Source organism: Erpetoichthys calabaricus, chromosome 18 (genome assembly GCF_900747795.2).
Source record: "Erpetoichthys calabaricus chromosome 18, fErpCal1.3, whole genome shotgun sequence".
NCBI classification, from domain to species: Eukaryota; Metazoa; Chordata; class Cladistia; order Polypteriformes; family Polypteridae; genus Erpetoichthys; species Erpetoichthys calabaricus.
In genome coordinates this window covers 18021265-18042874 of record NC_041411.2, presented here as the reverse complement: position 1 = coordinate 18042874, position 21610 = coordinate 18021265, and the positions used below count along the sequence as shown (strand labels likewise).

The window sequence follows — 21610 nt, the reverse complement described above, 5'->3', positions numbered from 1 at the left end:
ATTAACCAATAGGATTTAAGAACGTTTGACGCCCACGCTGGGAGTTTATAGGCCGAGTTGGAGAGGCGGTGACCGAGAAGGGAGGTGCTATGCTAATTTGCAGCCAGTCACTCAGCCCGTTTGGGACACCGAAGTCATCACTAAAGTCTACAAACTAAATCTTCCACACGTTAATGTCTTATAATGTAAATGTACTTACTTGATGTCACGAGTTGATAAGGTCAGTCGTTTTGGTCTCTGGTTATGTTGGAATGTTGCAGCATTTCGCAGCAACACTGTACAACCGTAGATGGGATTCCAGTCTCCGTGCAGATTCCACGTAGTGAGTTGACTCGTATCACACAGTAGCCGTGAAAGGGGGTGGAAAACACCAGGACGTCTCAACATTGAGAAATCTTCATTACCTTCTCCTAATACCGTTCACCGTTTTAAACTTGTGTTTATTAATTGTTTTCATAAACCCTTTAATCGGTTGTAGGGTTGCACTATATAATGTTACAGAAAAAAATCTTAATAGCTGAGTAAAAACTGAGACACGTTCATCGTAGTTTATAACTCCACATTATTTGCAAAACGGATCCATTTTATATTAAACAAACATTGTAATTTAATTCTATAAAAACTACCAGAAACCCACGTTTCATTCACTAAGATGTTTTTTCCTGCTGATGTCTCTCTGAATAAAGCTCTCACTAGACTGACCTGCGCCTACTGTGATGCTTAACCAGAGGCGGGTGTGGGGGGGCTTCTGTCCCTGATCTGTTGTGCAAAGTCCCCACACTTTTCATCCTTATATATGTATATTGTACTTGAAGCTACTAAAAAGTTGTGTAAAATTTAGAACACACAAGATGCCAACCCTGTGGGGGTGTTATGGGGAACCCATCAAACCCAAAAAATGCCCCCTGCTTAACTGTGTGCAATGTCACAGTTTTCTCTGTTTTACTTAGTCACACAAAAACCATCAGTCAGCTTCTACCAACAAGCCCTATCCCTTAAAATCAATTTTGTGATTTGTAGATTGAACATGAGCTTCAAACTATCATTTTTATATGCTAGTGACACATACAAGCCAGCTCTACTGATAGTAGTACATTTGGCTTCATACTCGGCTTAACTTCTCTGTGAATTGCTTTTCCTTTGGCCACCTTTTGCCTTGAACTGGTGTGCAGTAGTAATGCAGTCCAGCCCCATCCTCCTAACTTTAACCCCTCTGCGTTTTCTAGCAGTGTCTGCTAGGCCATCCTCACTGTACCAAGTGACACAGTGTGCAGGTTCAAAGGCTCGACTGGAACTGCGTGGAACAAATGAAAAAACAAGTAAGCCATTGTGGGCTAACAGTCAATGCAAGGTGCACCATGAAATCCCAGACAGGAAGATGATTGACTCGTATGAGATGTCAAAAAGAGGAAGTCTGGTCACCTGTGAGGCATCAGTGCCTGCCACCTTGCCACTACACAGCCCTTTATTTAAGATTGCTGCATTTTTTTGTTACAAGTCTACAGTCTTCCAAAGAAGGTCCAATTGATCCAAGTTCCCATCTTGTGAACAGACTGTCAACATCAAGCTTATGACCAAAATATCAGCCAAACAAGTGAAGCAGGAACAGATCAGTTCTGCTTCTCTAATCGACAAGTATGTGAACCTTACACACTTCAGTCAATCCCCCCTTATTCTATATAGCACCTTTCACAAGGTGCATAACAACGTACTGCAATGGCACCAGAGCATGGACCAAAGAACAGCTTTAAATAGAACCTTTCCATAATGCTCAACACCCCAAAGCCCCTGTATTGGCTTTCCTTATTTCTCACATGCAAGCCTTGCAACTTGTTGGAAGTGGGGGCCGACTCAGCCCAGCACCTTAGCTGGTTAAGGGGACACACTGTTTACCAGCTAGTATGTGCATAGCTGGGTCTATAGACGGGATTCCTTCTTAAGCACTAAGCCACAGGATCTCTAAACCCCGCAGTGGCAGAGGCGAGTGTAGAGAGTTAGGGGTAGTCAAGGAAGCCATACCTTTAAGAGAGCTTCATCAATGAGGTGCACAGGAGTACATGGTAAAGCACCACTCAGACTGGCCGCTTCTGTTTTTTCCACCCAAATATCACATCTCACAGCCCATGTGGGTTTGCTGTTGAGGGGGCATCCAGTTGGTTTAAAGTCATCCTCTGTTCCCAAGAATACTGTCCATTTTCCAAAACTGCTCTTCCGAGCATAGACACTGGCCGGGGGCTTCTCTCTTCAAGTACCAGGTGCATAGTAGGAACCTGCTAATTAGGGACATCGGTCCAATGTGGGGCTCACACTGACAACACGCAACTTCTAATTCATCTTTACCAAACTGTACATCTCTGGTGTAAAATAGATGAACCCCATGGACAAGCAAAGGATATTCAACTGTAGGTGCCATGAGGTGGGCTATGCTATCACCTGTACCTCCAGTTGACTTTACAGATGGATGGAAAAAGAAGGCCCCAGGTCTACCAGGCACAGGTGTGTGGTTTTTCTAGCCATCACGGGCTAATCAGAGGGGTACTGCTCTGCATCATGCTGTCCTTTAGGGAGAAAAAGTAGCACAGGGGGCATAAAATAAAAGTTGGTTGTCTCTTGTTGTAGTTTGAACCCCTTCCCCCCTTACCATCATTGGACCCCCACGCACATCTTCATCCCTGGCAGGCAGAAAACAGATGCAAAGTCCTCAGCACACACGAGGCTGGCATGGCGATTTAGAGGCTGTTAATCTGTCAGGAAAGGATGCACAAGCATATGGTTACAATGAACAAAATATTTCCCATATGTATAAAAAAAAAAAAAAAAAAAAAAAGAAAAAAATGAAAGCGTGAGTGTGATGTGCTGGTAGTGGACTTGTACCTTCTGAAACAGCTCCCAGCCCCACTGGTCAAACCACATGCTGGGTGGAGGAAGGGGAGGCAGAGGGCCGTTCCCACTCTGGTCTCATCAGTGCCGCTCCGCGTGGCGGCTAATAGTCTGTGGAGCCAAGCAGCAGGACTCTACTACCGCACGAGCTGCCGACATTCACTAGAGATGAGGGTGCCCACCTTCACCGTCATACTGATGGCATCTCTTGGTGTCATGTCTTGGGGTAAGAGCTGCCGCTCTGCGCGCTGCTATTGCGAGTCCAGCCAGCATAGGAACTTCCAGCTGCCTAGAGTCGTCCATCATTGGAAAGAAATGCAAGTAGTCAGGGGGAAGGGGGTGATGGGATAGGAAATAGTTTGATTATTCCAGATTCTGTTCTTTCTTCATTGGAATTTGCAAAAAAATTTCCTCCAGGGATTCTTACAGGGACGTCACGAAATTTGTTGGCTGTACTGGAGAACTCCAGCTGCATTCCTGATGTCTTGGAAATGCAGTTTGTTTTCTAAACACAGGCGTGGATTTTTCACCTCTGACATCAGCGAGTCTGCTCTGGGTGTGCGTGCGTGTGTGAATTTAGCTCTCTCTTCTTTTACAGAAGAGATCATTTACATGAATGAAGAGCCTAGAGATAGAGGACCCCCCAAACTGGTTGGTTATCCTCACAACTCTGTGACTTTCTTTCATTTCTCATTGGTCACCTCTAGGAAAGAAGCTACGATGGTGCACAGTGTCAGACCAGGAGCAGAGGAAGTGTGCAGAGCTGGCCAAGGCGCTTGTGGCGGTCTTACCGATAGAGGCTATCAATAGCTTCGGCAGGCTCTCCTGTATTAAGGCCTACAGCACGACCGACTGCATCAACAAAATCAGGGTAAGATGGGGGCTTCACTGACTGGACATGGCGCAACAGCAGGGCTAGGGCACTGAAAAGCATCTAACACATGGAGAAAAGAGAGTATGGCAGAGGAGCTGCCCTCATAGTGAACATCTGTCCTGCCTGCTCTCCTTCTCCACATATCAGAACCTCCTTTTGTTTTTTCGGTCTGCAGGCGAATAAGGCCGATGCAGTGTCACTGGACGCCGGAGAGGTGTACTCTGCCATCAAACAGTTTGACCTGATTGCTGTGGCCAAAGAGATGCATAAAGATGGTGAGGCTGAGCTTTGAAAGCAATGGTGCCGCACAATAAATCAGATGGTCAGGAAAAAGTGTAAACGTGTATGAGAGTAGGCTCCATTATGGGAACCAAAAGGCAGGACACGAGGACAAATTTATAAGATCAGGTAGATGGTATCTGGTGTCCTCCTCACGTCTACACCATGACACTTACAACCACATACAGTATATCCATACCGGCATGTCCTGGGAATCCATCTCACAAACCACGGACAGGCAGGAGAGGAGGGTTCATGAGGATGGAGCTCATCTACCAGGATTAGCTTTCCTGGTCTTGTGTGCTGGAAACATGCCACAGGGATAAAGAGGTTAACACTCTAAATTTAAATAGTAAAAAGACAACTCTACAATGAAAAAGGGAAATGGGGCAACACATCCAAGGAAAGGCAGGGCCAAAAGGTCAAAGCAACTTACAATGGCAAGAGAAGGCTTCATTCTGAAGTATGGATATCGCTGAAAAGATGGGGGTGAAAAGCTCAAGTTAGGCAGACTGGATTTCACCAGAGTTGCAGCTGGACAGGGATGGGCTGCAGCCCCCCCCACGACCCTAAACGAGATGAAGCAGGTTTGAGAGTTATTTTACGGTAAGCAGCTGGGTGGAGCAGAGCATAGCAGCCCTCTGAGACCTTCCCTCCAATTATTATCCGTTTATTTAGAATTTCTCCACAGAGCCAATACAGCGACTCTTTATGTCTTGTAACGTCACCATCCCAGCGGTCTGCCAGAAGACACAGTAATGAACACCAACTGCTCCCTCCAATACATGAACCCCTATTTAATATTCATAAGTTATCATCGTTAAGTTTCAAACATCCCGGATAATTAAAGCTACTGGCGAGCTATTAAAACTCATGAAGTTTGTGTTGCAGTTCAGAGTTTTCTGTATTATTCAATTACACCTCAAATCCACAGCCACATGCTGCAGACCATGACACTCGTTTTCACAACTACATGTCATTAGAGGTTTAAGTTTATAGGGTCTCACTGTCATCACTGGGTTCCGTTATGCAGGCATTCAAACCCACCCTCCTTCTGAGGGGCAGAAGTTCTACCCAAAAACCCACTGATATTGCACAAGCAGTACAAATTGGAGTAATGCAGTAAGTAGAATGTACCAAACAAGAGCAGTTTTTGAAGTATTAACAGAAAAAAAAATTCTAATTTTATTGTTAATTCCACTGAGATTTTTCAGGTAAGGAAAAGAAACATTTCAAGGTAAAGTAACTATAAATGTTTTGGTGAGTATATATAGTATAAAATATTCTGCTGTTCTACACAAAGTGAACAACTGAGGTTACCTTAAACTATCAGGCTCCCGGCTCGTTTTCCAGATGTTCTTCTGGCTTTCTCAGCAGAACTGACTTTATTGATCCTCGTTCCTTTTCTTTTTCCTCAAGGGAGCTGTGTGTTTGCGGTGGCCATTGTTCGAAATCAGAGTCTGGACATTCACTCCCTGCAACATACCAGGAGTTGCCACAGTGGAGCCCGCTGGACCGCAGGGTGGAATCTTCCTATGGGCTTCTTGCTGTCCCGGAATATGCTGCGCTGGCATGAGAACCAGACCCTGAATGAAGGTAAAATTCAACAACACAATAAGAAATAATGACCACGACATAAAAATATGGTTAGTAATATGCAGAGCTCGTCTTTCACCATACAGGGGGGCTGATGGCAGACAGCGTGTGCTCATGGGAGGACAGCAACAGTGTCTTCATTTCCTTTCATGCACATAAAGTATAAAGCTAGACAGTTTGCTCACATAAATAGCTCTTTAAACCTTATCAGTATTATTTGTGAAGCCAATTTTCCTAGCTTCCATACACATGTAGATAATAGTCCTTCCATAGCCAATCTACCATGGTCTTCGTCTTTCTCCACATCCGCCTCTTTAAACACCTTTACATTCAAATGCAATTATGTTGTCATACATACCAATGCTTCACCTTCAGACTTCCTTCGGTGTTTATGCCCACTCAATGTCACTGCAATATGAAGTGGAAAATGCGGACTAGTGCATGATCGAGGGAGAAACGGCCACATACTGTAGGAGTTAATAACCATTAGTGCTGCAACCTCATTGATCAAGTACTGTGCCTTCCAAAGCTACACCCAGTTGACGTGCACACTGTGGACAGTCTACTGGTGACTGTGTGGTTGTCTCCTATATCTGTAATGATACACAAGTGGAGTTAATAGGCGGTTATAAACTGGCACAGTGTGGGTGAGTTAATGGGCATGTGTGTGAACGGGCCCATCCGAGACTCACCCAGCGCTGCCTTAACACCCAATGTGACCAACCCTGAATCATGATGAAAATGTTATTTCAGGCAATAGCCCACCACAAAATGCCCAAATGGCTCATTCAGATTTAATTGAACACCTTGAAAATCCATGAATTCTAAGTTACAGTGAGGGTGTTTAAATCTTATCAGCTACTACTGCCTTCTTAAAGAATGGCACTGACTAAAATAAAAAATAAAAACTTTTTGAAACTTCATCATTCAAGTTCTATTTTTGCCAACAAACTGATGTTGCCTCTAACATAAATATAGCAATGAACGCCTTCTGTCCAGAATCCTTTGTCAAGACAAAATGTCTACAAGGTAGAAGCATCGGTAATATTCCATTTAAACACACCATGCCTTATAAATCTGCCATCTTCTCTAGGAGAGCCCACCCATGAAGCCTTCCAGGGTGTCTCTTACGCTGTTCAGGTGTTCTCACCGGTAGCGTCTGCATTTCAAATCAAAATTTGTGGAGACCTTAGTGACTAATCTGATTTTGAAAAGACACTTGAGGCTTCCACTAGATACTCATTAACTAACAGTCGCCGTGAAAACGTTGTCAGTCCCTGAAACCTTACTGTATGGACTCCGAGCAAGACAAAGGTTCTTATTGGTAAGAGTCAGGGGATGAAATAAAGTCAGAAGAACAAGTCAAGCTCATCAGTCATCAAATTTAAATTGCCATCCAAATATCGAAGTACCAAATACAAGAGCAGACTTCTAAAAGGCAAGGAGTTCATCATGGCCAAAACTAGCACAGGGGTTATCCACAAACTCGGATGAGACATGGACACCAGTGCCAACTTTTTAATCCTGTTGCAATTTAAGATCCCAGGGCTTAGGTCTGGTTTGCTTATGTAAAAGTTACCCATAAGGGAGTACAATTTGTGGAAACAGCAAAAAATGCCAAGTACCAGACATACCGCTGCTCTATATCACCATTTTATAAAGTATCCGGCTTTTGGAATCTTCCCGACATTTGATACTGGGGTTACTTATAAACACCGTCATGGTTAACGTTACCACATACACACATACTTTACTGCAAAATGCCAGCCGTGTGCATAAAATCTGGCGTGTAGAACAGACAGTGCAAAGGATTCTAAAACCAGAATAAGAGTCTCCTACTGGCACAGAGCAGGACTCAAAGCCAACGTTTTTAGCATCAGACACTTCTAACATACGCAGCTAATACTGCGGCAGGGACAGGCGACATTCTGTGGTACGTTCAGATAAGCAGTGGTCCATGGGAGGTGTGAGCCTTCACAATGCAAGGTCCTGTCGATATAAAATCATTCCTGAGAGGTGGCCGTCGTGCTTTTCAGAATGGTATTCTAAAATTGTGAATTATGGCACCATGTAAGCCTGCCATGGCGTACTGTAAAATAGGTTACAGTCCTTTGACTTGTCATTGTGTAGCTCTTGTGCCCTGAAAAACAGCGGAAGGCACCAAAACTCAACCTGTCATGGGCTGGCAGTGTGCCTTTCTGGAGTGCAGCCCAGATTTCACCGTCCTGCAATTCATCTCAGTGTGTGAGTTGCATTGTTATTGGACTCAGAAAGGTTGCAGGACCTTCAAAAGGGAGCCCACAACAAGTCCCTGATAGCAGTTCAGCAACAATAAATTGTGAAATGGATGCCAAAAATGGAATCTCACAAATGCAAGTTTTCAAGCCACTGCACTACAGCTCTGTAGATGGTGGACATGGGTGTCTGGACAGGATGTAGGAGGATCCACTGATCCTCATGTGGTGGTGCACTTCTGGGCATTCTAGACTGTTCCTGATCTTCAATTTTCATCAACACAACCGTTACAATGGCACATCTGCAAGGCCAACTAACTGAGGACACATCAGGCTTACCACCTTCTAGTCTGAAGTTGAAGTTTATTGTGTAAGCACTTGTCACACTTGCTCAATTTTTATATGCAAATATCACAACCTACTGAAGGCACGGCATCTCTGGAGCACCATGATCCTCTCTAACCAGACTATCACGGTCCTGGAAAGCCCAATACACAGCAACTCTAGTGGCCAACAAAGTATTTGATCTGACCCAGCACATCCTCTCACGGTCCACACCATTTGGGAGAATCTATTTTCATTGTGGCCATTACTTAGACATGACAATATTTTATCAAAAGAGCAAAAAGTATCAGGCGAAGTTGTGTCATCTGAGAATGCTTCTGATTTCTGTTCATTTGATGATATCTGTAGGTTATTTCCTACATGTGAAGGAGGAGCTGTTCTCTAAAACATGTTACTTGTTCTGGCGGTTAGATTAAAATCTCATAATTGCTCTCTTCTCACCTGCAGCCATCAGCACTTTCTTCAGTAAGAGTTGCATCCCAGGGGCCAACGGCATGGCTCACTCATTATGTTCCTTGTGCCAGGGCCACAAGTCGTACATCCGTGACCAGAACTACTTCTGCGAGACTACAGACAATGAACCCTTCTTCGACTCCGAGGGAGCAATCAGGTTTCTTCTTGTTTCTTTAACAAAATGTGCTGGAGAGGAAATCCCAGTTTAATTCTGAGGCTCAGACTGTCAGGCCTTATTGTCCTTGAGCTCTACTTCACTGGAGTGCAATGCAGACAGATTTTAATTAACTGCAGTATCAGTACTGTGGGCTTTACCCCAAGGAGGGTGGTGTGTTGGTTCTGTGAGACTGGACTCTGAATCAGCCCGATTTCATTCTGATGCTCTGGCCCAGTCAAATTAACTTCACTGATTTTGACCCTGCCTCTTAAACACCTAAAAGCCTTGTAGAGTAAGCCCCTTTTCCAGATTCAAAGCTAACACATTTGTGGGTTTGTAATTCATACCGCCATCTACAGATTCGAACATAAGTTCCAAGGTTATCCCCAAAAATGATCACCTTCTAGCAACATCTGGTTTCTAATCTCTCTTTCCATTTAATGGGAGAGGGCTCACAATGGCCTTTGCTGGCTATTTCTCTTACTATGAGCTCAAAAAGTTCTCCAGTGTTTCATTTTAAGGGGAGGATAGACATTAATAAAATGATAATTTACACATGGGAGTCCCCCCCGTTTAGTTGTGCAGAGCCCTGTCTCCCTGTACTTTTTTCAGATCGAACGCTCATACCACCACAGGGCGATATCTTCAGGCCCTCACAAATGTGCTTTGTCTCCCCCTGGGCTCTACTCTTGCTGTTAGCCGTTTAATAACAGGCTGGTCATTCATTTTGTGACATGTACCAATCAAAGCTGCAGAAACATTCATTCAAAAGCTAAAACTGTAACGGTGTATAGTGAAACCATAAAACATCAATAAAATTCACTGGCTGGAAGTTAAGAGGCTGTAATTACTGATCTGCTTTTATCTCACCTCACAGATGTCTTCAAGGTGGCTGGGCTGACGTTGCCTTTCTGGACCACACGGCCATACTCAAAATGGAGAGTGAGTATCATATGTACTTACTGCTACTCTTACAATGTCTACTAGATATGATCTTTACCTGGTCAGGTCTTGATGGCCTGCACATTATTTCTTTACATTTTTATGAAGCCTCTAGCTGTAGAGCATACCTCTGGTGCATTTGCACTATTAGGGCTGGGACTTTGGCAGCCATGGCAGCATATAGTCAGATAATCCATTTGGTCTCATCTTCCTCAGATTCCTCTGGGCACACACACACAAAAAAAAAAATAACAATTTTGCACAAGAAGAGAATCACTTCAAAATAAATCTCAAAAGGAGCTAAACCTGGACTACCACTACATGGCATTAGTACATCAAGACACTGGGGACTGTAGGGTACAAGTGGCTTATCCAGATGGTGACCTCAAAAGGGAGAGCAGGACACCTCTACACAGCACATACTCCAGATCTGGACTGAATGTGGCCCACGAGCTGTGAGGGATCACTGTGGCAGGCGCTAGCAGTTTTGACTCTGGCAATGTGGTTCACAAAAGGTGCTTGATTTATCACCTACTGTAATTCCAACCTTCAGATTACAAAAAGTTGAATATAAAATATGTAGCATGTTTAAATTTTACAGTACAATTTGATTGAACTGTTGCACATCTATGAACATTTCACATAAGATGACCTTAAAAGATGTATTCAGTATTTATTAAGTCATTTTTTCACAGCTGTGGCAGTTGGGTAGTTAAGTGAAACTGTATTTATAAACTTAGAGAGGAAAAAAAATCCTCCCACTTAGGGTTTACAAATCTAGCAAAGTGGGCATCTGACGAAACTTGAAGTGTTAATTAAATCCCGCGGAATCCTTCCACCGAGAAGCCGAGTACGGTCCTACAGTACACTGAAGGTCACGTCTTGAGATTGCGAACAGATTGGGAAAGTGTGCGTTAATGTCGAGTTTTCACAAAAGTGCATTTTATGAGATTCTCCCTTTTGTCAAAGATGTACCGCTTTCCACTTTCACCTCATTCCTTCTCTCATTCTCTCACTTATGGGACAAGGTTAGTCCTGTAAATGCTGAAGTTTCAGCTTTATGGTGTTTACAGACTCTTCATTTCTTCGCTTTTATTTTCACATCACGTGTGCTTATCTAAACCATTTTAGCTGTAAGGATGAACAGCTTTAGCCATTTTTTATTACCTGGCTGCTAGTAACAGTTTCCCTCACAAAACTTCCAGTCGGCTCCATAGCATCCTTTACCCGGCTGTTTACAATACAACACCACTCATTGCTAAAGCCATAGGTGATATATATGCCTCAATAACCCATAAATCCAAAATGTTCAAAGTCAACTTGTATGCAATCATGGAAACAATTTAAACCAGCAGCTACACCAGTAGCCCAATAAGATTGTGTGAAATGAAGTCCGTAACAAAACCATGGGGAAGAAGCACATTAGTACAGAATCTACTATATAATAAAACCCAATTAGGGAGGGTGTCCCTCAGAGCAATCTGATTGGTCAGACTGGCTTTGGTGACACAACCAGAAGCAGAAGTATGAGTGTGAGACACCCGTGGAGGAGTAAAGATGTTGGAGGCACATTGATATGAGCCACCTTCAAAACTGAATAATAATATATTTATTTATTACTTACCGTATATACTCGCAGATAAGTTCGCCCGCAGATAAGTTGGGACTTGATTTTATCGTCTAATTCCTGGTGTTTAATAATGTCGGTCGTATAAGTTGAATGCAGAAAACTCACGCTATTGGTCCAAGAGATTATGATACGCTAACGCCCACCTTAGAGAGTAACCACGGAGCACTCTGCCTTTTGTTTCTATGTGGATGCGACAATGTGCTGTATCATCGTGTGCTCCAATCCCCTCATTCTCTCTCCCTCTATCTCTCTCGTTTACGTGACCACACGGTAATACCCAAACTATTCCAAAGCGACGTTTGCACGGATTTGTGTATCTCACACCCTCATACACCTTTATCGTAAGAGCATCCCTTTATCTACGATGGAGCGTTTGATCAGAAGAAAACATGAAGCTGGCTTTAAATTAAAAGGCGAAAGAAATTGGCAACTGCGCTGCTGCAACAAAATTCAATGTGTCTGAGAAACTGATGCGAGATTGGAGGATGCAAGAAGATGTTAAAAAAAAAAAAATGTGTCGCATTTTTGAACGGGCGTATAAGTCGGGGTCTGATTTTATGATCAATTTTTCAGGTTTCAAGACCCGACTTATACGCGAGTATATACGGTACTTAATAATTATTATACTTATTGCTGAATCATAAGTATAAAAGCAGACAGCAAGTGAGTAAGGCACCTCAAAAATAAGAGAGAGGCCCTTGGGCATGACATGTCCCAGAAGATGCTTTACGGAGGCCAATACCTGTAAACTGATGGTGCCAAAGGTGGCTCCTTCTTCCCGGGACACGCAGGTACAGGTGCAGGACAGACTGAGGGGACTGTAATACACGGTGCTTAACAAGATAACAATGAACACTGACACACTCATGCTAAAACAAAGAGTGACATTGAATAACATCTGTTGGTCTATCTGGGAGGATAAAACTTTTTAAGAAGAGCGATTTAAAATCCACTGCTTTTGTAGTTAAGTGTCCACTTAAATAAAAAAGTTTACATTTTTATATACAAATGAAAGCAAAAGCTTCAATGAAAAGTTAGTCTGCTCCATTTTACAAAAAGTAACATGGTGTCCTCTGTCCCAGACCCACGACGCCCCATGTGGAGATGCAGCAGGAGCTCAAAGGGCCAGTTTCTAAACCAATCTTACGGTGTCACTAAATCTCTTCTGTTTTGCTTCAGTGCATCCCTGCCTCTGGTCTCTCGTCTGCCATCATAACCATATGCAATGTTTTTCTAGATTCAGAGAAAGAACATTATCGGCTTCTGTGCCCAGACGGCTCCAAGGCCCAACTCGATGACTACAGAAAGTGCAATCTGGGCCAGGGCCCTGGTAACGCTGTTGTGACGCGACACAACTACCGGCGACTGGCACGCAAGTTCCTCAGCGTTGTGCAGGTGGGCTAAAGATTTCAGTTTCACAAGCACACAGGGAGACGGGCAGAAGAAGAAGTGTAACAAGGTCTAGACTTTAAAGTGTTTATAACACAAACCTCTAGTGAAATTCACTTATTAGAAAAAGGAGTTTTAACCGTGAGAAAACTATATAGTAGAAATCCATTAATTTGAACTTTTCGGAAGTGCTTGCACTGACCTGTATGAAGCTTTTCTTGACACTGTGGCATAAGAGATGATGTGGGTTGTCCCAATTCATTTCTTTCATGCTACTCTCCTCCTCCCTTTTTAGATTAATCAAGTGAGACACTCTGTCATAATGCAGCACCATTGCTAATCTACAATTAAAATGTTTAGTTAAATGAAATACGACAATGATACAATAAAGCAAACACTTCTCTCTTTATAGAATTAATGTTTACTCAAATCAAAACTACTGCAAGCTCTAAACAAGGAATATGACATCAAAATTTGGGCTTGTCCTTCTCAGCACGTCACGTAAGATGCGAATGAGGGAACTGAATGCGTCTGAGGAGGAAGAAGAGTAGTAGTTGCCGTATATGTGGTCCTGTGAAAAGGCTGCAAAGCTTACCAAGCCTCAGATAATGCAACAGACATTTTAAAAATCTCAACACAGATTGTGCGCTTTTTGTTTTCAGAAGCAGTTTGGCCCCAAAGGAAAAGAATCCTCTCGTTTCCACCTGTTCAACTCCAGCTTTTTTGATGGCAATAATCTCATGTTTCGTGACTCGACTGACAGGTTAGCCATTCTCTCCGATAACACAGACATCAACCAAATCCTTGGCCTGGATTACGTGTCCCTCCTCAAAGGCCTTGGTCATGAAGGTACAGCATTTTAAATATGTGCTCGCACTCCTCTGCTGCTCAAATGACAAAGCGTCAAGGGTGTGTGAGGATATCTCTGGCCCACGGCTTCCAACAGACATCTTGCTTCTTTTTCAACCTACAGGCAGTTCCATGGACAACAGCGTGATTCGGTGGTGTTGTATTAGCTCAGCGGAGCAAAAAAAGTGTGAGGACTGGGCGCTGAATATTAAATCGGACCCCCTGGTGTGTGTCAGGGCGTCATCAATGAGAGGCTGCATTGAAATGATCAAGGTGAGCTTCAATTCTTTCATTTTATTCTATCCTAATACACCCCCAACCCACTGACGTGTTTTATGAAATTAGAGCTCCTTAAGGGTTTGTCTGCATGAGATTTATGAAAATTGCAGCATATGATAGAAGGATTACCCTGTGTGAGCCCCCCAAGTATAACAGTGTAATCACTTCAAAAAGCCAGAGCTGTGTCTGTGGCAGTAATTTCAGGTAAACCATCTTGTGGTACCCAGCCCACTCTCCACAAAAATGCAAAAATATAATCACTCACTTTTAAAATGACTTCATTGATTTCCACCTGAAACAATGTTCAAAACTGAAAATTGCTACATAAAACCATACTTTGGTTGTAAATAAGTGAGGATGACCACCATCTAACCTCCAAAAGGATATAACAGGACAGCTGGCCACTTCTATAATTAATCAAGGACCACTCCAGGCCAAAAATGGCCACCATACTATACAAATGCGTGGTGATGAGCCGTAAACACGCACTTGAGGCAGAGCCTGTCGCATCTACCATTCAACTCCACTGCACTCTTTAGTACTGGTTTACTTAAGTCCACACTTACTCTCAAACCAGCTTAATCCAATTCAGGGTCACGGGAGCAGGAATCTATGCAGGAAGCAGAGGCAGAGGACACGTAGCCCTCACTCACTCCCATAGGGCCAATTTATGGTCACCAATTAAACTAATATTTTACATCCTTGTCTTGGTTTTCCTCAAGCAACATCAGACACAAGGAGAACAAGTAAACTTCATAAAGGCAACCACCCGGTGTGTGATTCTAATGGAGGACAGCAGATCCATGAGGCAGTGGTGCTAACCACTTGAATCAAGATGGCCTCCTGTTCATTTGTAATTGCCGTTAGTCAAGTCAGTCTGTGTGCTTTTACACGGTCTGAAATGGCAGCATCTGGCAAGGCGAGATTAGCAAAGTTCAAATGGATTAACATCTTCATGAACTACTGTCTTTTTTTCAGAGGGATGAGGCTGATGCAGCATCTCTTGACGGCACGCACACCTACATGGCTGGACAGTGTGGTCTGGTTCCGGTGGCAGTAGAGTACTATGGTAAGATAAAGGGATGGTTAAAGTTAAGGCCTGATGGGGCTGCACCAGGGAGGTCTACGCTGTGTAAGATAATAGCCATTAGAAAGTAAAGAAGGCGGATACGACTCTACAGATAGGCTCCATCGTAGTCCATTCACGTGGGCCACTGTTTACACTTTTCTGCCCAAATGCAGAGGGTGTTCTTGATGGCAAGATGCAGTGTTGACGAGTGCCAAACCTGCGCAATTCTACTTTATCTCGTTTAGGAGACGACTGTATTCCCTCCATTGATGAAGAATGGCAGAAGATGCACCACTCTGGAGAAGGTGAGTGGCCATTTTGTTTAAAGTCCTGCTTAGAGTCCACAGTAAACTGTCTGAGGCCTCCTCCTAATCTTCGTAACAAGAGGTAAAGCAACCCAGCATTGGCACCCTAAATGAACTTGGCCAGAGTTCACCTTCTGACATCTCTCTTTTCAATATATTCAACAGAGAATGTTAGGCAGTGCCATGAACATCACTCACATGTCTGACCCAAATGGCATTGGCCCTGTACAAGTGTAGAAGTGTCTCTTAAAATATCCAGGGCTTTTTCATAGCTTGCGATGGACTGTGGCTCCCCACATGGAATTAACAGCCAGGTGATGAAAACAAGTTTATGATTCAAATGTAACTGATGTTCGCTTTTTGCAGTTTTGCCCCCCGTCTATGCAGTTGCTGTGGTGAAGACCTCAAGCAGGAATATGCACATTGGAACTCTTGCTAGGAGGCGGTCCTGTCACGGTCAGATCTACAGCCCAGCTGGCTGGCTGCTGCCCGTCAATCATACGGTCCGGGCCAATCCCAACAAGACGTATGAATGTGACATCAATGCAGGTGAGACATTTTATTTATCTGACATTGTCGACTTGTGTTTTTCACAGCTGCCTCACAGCTCTAGGCAGCTGGATTTTAAAGGCCATTCCAGTCACTTGGCAGTGTGGAATCTGTATGTTCATCCCATGCTTTCATGGCTCTTTTTCTGGAGTCTCCGATTTCCTTCTACATTTTGTGGCAGCCCTGATCAGAGTATCACTGACTGAAGCTGTGTGTGAAAGTCTGGCCTGTAGTTAACTAGCGTCCTGTTATGGGTTTGCTACCTGCCTTGTGTCAGATGCTGACGGGATAAACGCCAGCTTCCTGCCACTCCAACCTTATCCATAAATTAATAAACCTGATATTTATACGAACTGCTTACAAGAGGGAGTCCCTGATGGAATGATTGAGCATCCCACCCTCACACTGCCCTGACAATAAAAGTGCTTCGGCAAGCCTATTAGTCAGAATCCAAATTTGAAAGAATTTATTGAATAAGTGCAGGAGTGCTGGAACTCTTTATCAGATTTGAACATGTCCTTTATGATAATTACACATTAATATGAGGACAACAACAGAATAGAGGCATGAAACAAAAGAATCAGTGCATTCACAACTAAGGTCTGAAGAGTTTGATTTGCCCCTCTCCTTTTTGGTTCTCTTTCTTCCCCAGCATACAGAACATTTTTTTGGAAAGGCTGCATGCCGGGTGCAAAGGCCAACCTCTGCAAAGTTTGTGTTGGAGGAACAGAAGATGAGGGACCAAAATCATCCCATCAGAGATGTGCAGCTAACCACAATGAATTCTTCTATGGCAACATGGGATCCCTGAGGTAGGCACCAGACAAATGTCCTTGCTAAAGCCAACTCACCAGTTACTTACCTGCAAGCAAGGCCCAAAAGCATGGTGTCTCTTCTGTTCTCTCTGCCACTCCCACTTAGGTGCCTCGTTGGAGATTCCAGTGGAAAAAGCTTTGGTGATGTGGCTTTTATGGAGCACCATAACCTACTGGAGAACATCAAGAGTAAGTTTAAAGAGGTTTGAAACTTTTGTACACATCTAGCTAGAATGTAATAAGCATGGCTGGCAAAGTCTACGATGGTTCTGCCAGATTTATTTCTCTGCATGCATTAATTAGGTGGGAAGTTCTCCATTATATTCTTATCTGTGATGTCCCATGACATGAACTTCAACAGACAGTAGAGTGAAAATCTTACTTTCATGTCTGGCTAACATGTAAGTCATTAGTCGAAACAAAAACATTCTAAAACTTACCACTTCACTTTAATTAATAATAAACATGGATCTGCTTACCTGTTGCACTCTTTGCCCATGTTCACTCAGTTATGCTTCATGACAGGTAATAGTGTGCTGGAATAGCTGCCATGGGAATGATAACATAAAAGATATTCTGAGACATTAATCTATTTTCTCCTGAGGACACCGACAAAAATTGAGAACCAAGAAATACTCCAAAATAAGCAATGAGAAATAATGAGGGCTTTGGGAGTCCACCTGTAGGGAGACACTTTCATGTACCATGCTCTATAAAAAAGCCAACCATAATTACAAGTAAAACCTATTTCGCATTTCAGGTCTGGAGTTTAGCGGCTGGTCAAGAGGCTGGATCCTCTCTGATTTTGAGTTGCTGTGTCCTGATGGGCGGCGCGCTTCTTTGTCTGAGTGGAAGAACTGTCACCTTGGACCTGTGCCCCCCAATATTGTTATGACAAGGCCCGTCATCACTACAAAAATCTACGACTTCCTCCTGAAATCTCAGGTGAGTTTCAGGTACTGAGAAAGGCCAGCCAAGAAAAGGCATGACAACAGCATCTGTACTACACCTGGGGAGCTTAGTGCAGAAAATACTAGAAAATCAAGGGCTCAGTCTTGGGAGTTAATCACAAATAACATTACGTGGAAGTCCACTTAGTATCACGTCACTTACCTCTTTCAGTTTATGCTGGAAATATAATAAGCACAAAGCTGCAACACGTTAGACTTATCTATGAGAACATATAGAGTACTTTTATATACTCGGTTGCCAGTTAATCAGGTTGTTAGCAGAAAATAAAGAATGTCTCCAGTGGGCACATAAACATCAAGCCCAGACTGAGGAGTAGCGGTAAACAGCTACTTGGGTGGACAAATCTACCATGCTGATGGAAGATCATGTGTCACACAAGCAACACAAGTTTGTGGAGTTATCCTGCTTGGTGTCAATAGTAGTTGTGGTGGAAGAGTGACAGTATGGCACACAATATGTCCATCAAAAGTCAGTGAAGAATGTCTAAATGGCACAGCATATCAAAACATAATTTCTGCTCAAGTTTGACCATGCAGGACTACAGTTTATCCACTCAAATAGATGCTTGCCACATGAGAAAGACATGTATTGTCACCAAATGGTTCAAATAAAAACATAGCAAGTCTCCATTGTTTCAGTTTCCGTCACAGTCCCTGGATCCCAGCCTTATTGGCCATCTTTGGGAAGAGGTGGCGAGGACCATTGCCAGCATTGACTGTGTAGCCACCTAATGTACAACAAGCGTTGCTGCATGGTACCAGTGGAACCTCGGTTTGCGAGCATAATTCGTTCCGGAAACGTGCTTGTAATCCAAAGTACTCGTATATCAAAGCGAATTTCCCCATAAGAAATAATGGAAACTCAAATAATTCGTTTCACAACCCACAAATATTTATATAAAAATGATTAATACAAAATCTTCACTCTAACGGAATCCCTGCTATCTGTTGGCTCACTGGAATCTTGGTCTTTTTTTGCGACTTTTTTTGAAACCTATCCAATGACAGTTGCTTTAGCCTGAAGAGTCACTACACTTAGACACAAAATTAAAAAAATGCTTTACACACTGTAACGTTTCTAAACTCTTTTGGGATCCCCCCCCCCAATGGGACAACACGCGAGTATCCCGATGCAAGCAACCGCAGGCTCCCAGCGCTGTAGCAGTTTGCCATAAAAGAGAATCAGAAAAGATTGCGGTCAAGCTATAAGCGCCTGCCATCGATGGGTGATGCAAGGAACATTATAAATGCAGGGCACAGTATCACTTAGCCACTAACCTGGTCACGACCCTGCCTGATTGCCATGTCTCTGTATAGGAGCGCGGTAGATCCCGCTACAATAAATAACCGTGCTGTTCCTGTTTCATGTTGAATAAACCTGGTGTTGCTAAAGTACTGAGACTCAGCCTCATGTTTTGGGATGCATGACCGGGACTCACACGTTACATCACACACACACGTGGTCACCATGCTATAGTAAACAGTATACACTCATACGGATGTTGACTATATGAGTGAGGCATGCCGACTGAAAACAAGCATGTGAGACGATTACCCACAATCCCCATGCGACGCTCTGTGGACAAAGCGTACACGTACTACTCGTATTGCAAGACCTCGCTCATTTATCAAGTTAAAGTTTATTAAAAATTTTAGCTCGTCTTGCAAAACACTCGCAAACCAAGGTTTCACTGTACAACATTCCATCTTATAGAACCCATGCCTAGAAGAATTCATGCTGTTGTGAGGGGGGATGTCGCACACTACTAGATAGGTGACCCTAATAAACTGGCCAATCAGGATATATTATGATGATGTCGGTTGAAGAGTAAAATTTATAAACCATCGAATGAAAAAGCACAAGCAGAAGCAGCAGAAACACAACGGTTGATGGAAAAAACACAAAATACAGCCCACTATCTGAATTATTGAAAGGAGAATCGCCAATGATTGATACATTTGCTATGAAGTGGTTACATTAGTGAAAATGTGCTTATGTTCTTAACATGCTGCTGTTGCAGTTCTCAAATGATCCATACATTTTCAGATTATACTTTCTTATTCTCTTAGGAAACTTTGGAAGCACATCCTGAGTCGGATTTCCAGTTGTTTCAATCCCACAATTATGGAGAAAGTGACTTGCTCTTTAAAGACCAGACAGAATGTCTCGTACACACAGGGCACCTAAGTTACCGCTCCTTAATAGGGGAGGATTTTTTTCAGTTAGTCGAAGCAGCATTTAAATGCACAGAGTCTGGTAAGTAAAAAGTGTAACCACTGTGCCTGTTTGTTTCTGCTCTTAACAGTATCTTAAATTAGAATTGTTTTTTTCAGATGGTTTGTGTACTGTAGGCATAATAAACTGTTGTCAGTGACTATACAATTTATGGAGTCAAGTCTACCAACATGCACATATCACACTAACTGGAGATTTTACACTTGCCTGGTACAAGTGGGCCCTGTGCTCAAATGGTTTTCTCCCTCAGGTCTGGTTTAATTCCTGCCCCGATTTTTGCCATGATTAGCTATGGCTGTTTGACATCTTGCAATTGGAAGAATTGATAGATGCATGGTATTATTGTTTAAACTAGCAGCAAACAGAATTTATCAATGTTTCTCCTTATTTTTAAATGCTACTTACTTGTTCCAAGGGAGACACAACGGAGTCATCATTAGCACTGCTAGTTCTTAGCTCCAGGTTTCTGCTCACACCCCAGGGATCTGCCATTAGGCTAATTTATAACTCTAAATTAGCTCAGTAGGAGAGACCGCGTCTTGTCAACATTCTAACAAGGAGTGATTCATGCTATCACCTACTACTGCCTGTTATAGTCTCCAGCTCAATACATAACTGTAGTTGAAAAAGTAATTTGGAAATTAATACTGTAATGCCAGTCCAAAACACAAACCTTTTAACATAAAAATACATTTCTGGATATAAAATACAGAACATTCAGAATATTTTTGTTGAATGCCCTCTGAAAGCTGAAACTTAGAAATGTGTGGCATAATAGTCTAAATTGTGCGTCAGGGAAAGTACATTTAATTAAGCTACTGTCGGACCCCAATTAAAGCCATGAGTTGGTCTCTAAGAGTTAGGCTGAAAGGAAACAGCCATATGGGCAGGGATATCGAGAAACAAATTTGAGACCCAGCAGCCCCAGGTTTATTTACCATTTTTAATCAGCTTCCATCAGGGCCCTCTGGCTGCTGGAAAAGGCAGATAGCAGAGATGCTGCATAAATGAACATTTAGTGATAAGCCTGCAGGAAAAAGGGCTAAAAGACAGCCTTAAGGGGAAAAGCACAAGAATTAAAGCTATGAAAAAGTACTGTACATTTGCCATAGTTACTCCTCTTCACCACGATTCCTTCTACATATTCAGCGAGGGAATTACTGCCATATAACCTATAACACAAAAGCTGTGAAGCTGCCTTGCTGATCTGCTACAAGAGTACACTCTCTCTGGGTAGATATGCTTATTCATTCTACAGAATCAATAGTTCACATTTTCATCACACTTAACAGAATTGGTTGTCACTTCTTGCCCAAAAGGCTCAGGAGGTGCCTCTTACTCTTTCCCACTCACCTTATTCTTAGTTTAATTTTTATCTTGTCATTTTATTTTGTCTAGATATCCTACCTTTCTGCAAACAAGATGTCTGTAACATATTCTGAAGTCCTGGGGCTGGATGCCAAGAAACGCAGCAGGAAGCGCGTCTTAAAAGCGTTGGCTGTGTTTTTATACTGAATATACAATACAAACTGAATTAAACATGAAACATTCAGCAATATTCCATTTTTTATCGAGGCTGCACATAAAAGACTGGTAACAGATTAACATTAGCCATTTATCTAATCCACTCTTTGTTTTAACCCACTGTAAGTGTTAAATGTAGATGATATTTTCCTTTGAAGTATGTAATGCCCAGTAAAAACGTTTTATTGGGACATTCATGCAGAAATGGACTTGTTAACAAGAACAATGCATGTG

At 42.8% G+C, this 21610-nt stretch overlaps 1 protein-coding gene across 2 annotated transcripts; it reads left to right on the top strand.

The window, feature by feature from the left end:
* Positions 1-2881: 2881 nt before the first annotated feature.
* sxph (saxiphilin) lies at positions 2882-21581 on the top strand. 2 transcript variants are annotated; one of them, XM_028825120.2, is made up of 17 exons: positions 2882-3106; positions 3588-3751; positions 3930-4029; positions 5453-5629; positions 8656-8818; positions 9696-9760; positions 12628-12785; positions 13442-13628; positions 13753-13901; positions 14886-14976; positions 15222-15281; positions 15648-15830; positions 16483-16642; positions 16752-16834; positions 17406-17590; positions 19687-19873; positions 21251-21581. In XM_028825120.2, the coding sequence occupies exons 1-17, from the start codon at positions 3049-3051 to the stop codon at positions 21292-21294; spliced, it is 2214 nt and encodes a 737-aa protein (XP_028680953.2). In that variant the 5' UTR covers positions 2882-3048; the 3' UTR covers positions 21295-21581. The 2 variants fall into 2 exon arrangements, with proteins under 2 accessions (XP_028680953.2, XP_028680954.2); XM_028825121.2 differs by lacking the exon at positions 15222-15281.
* Positions 21582-21610: the final 29 nt, after the last annotated feature.

Coding starts and splice junctions, on each gene's coding strand:
- sxph (XM_028825120.2), top strand. CDS start 3,049: ATGAGGGTGCCCACCTTCACCGTCATACTGATGGCATCTCTTGGTGTC. Junction 3,107..3,587: donor TCTTGGTGTCATGTCTTGGG/GTAAGAGCTGCC, acceptor GGTCACCTCTAG/GAAAGAAGCTACGATGGTGC. Junction 14,977..15,221: donor GGTGGCAGTAGAGTACTATG/GTAAGATAAAGG, acceptor TATCTCGTTTAG/GAGACGACTGTATTCCCTCC.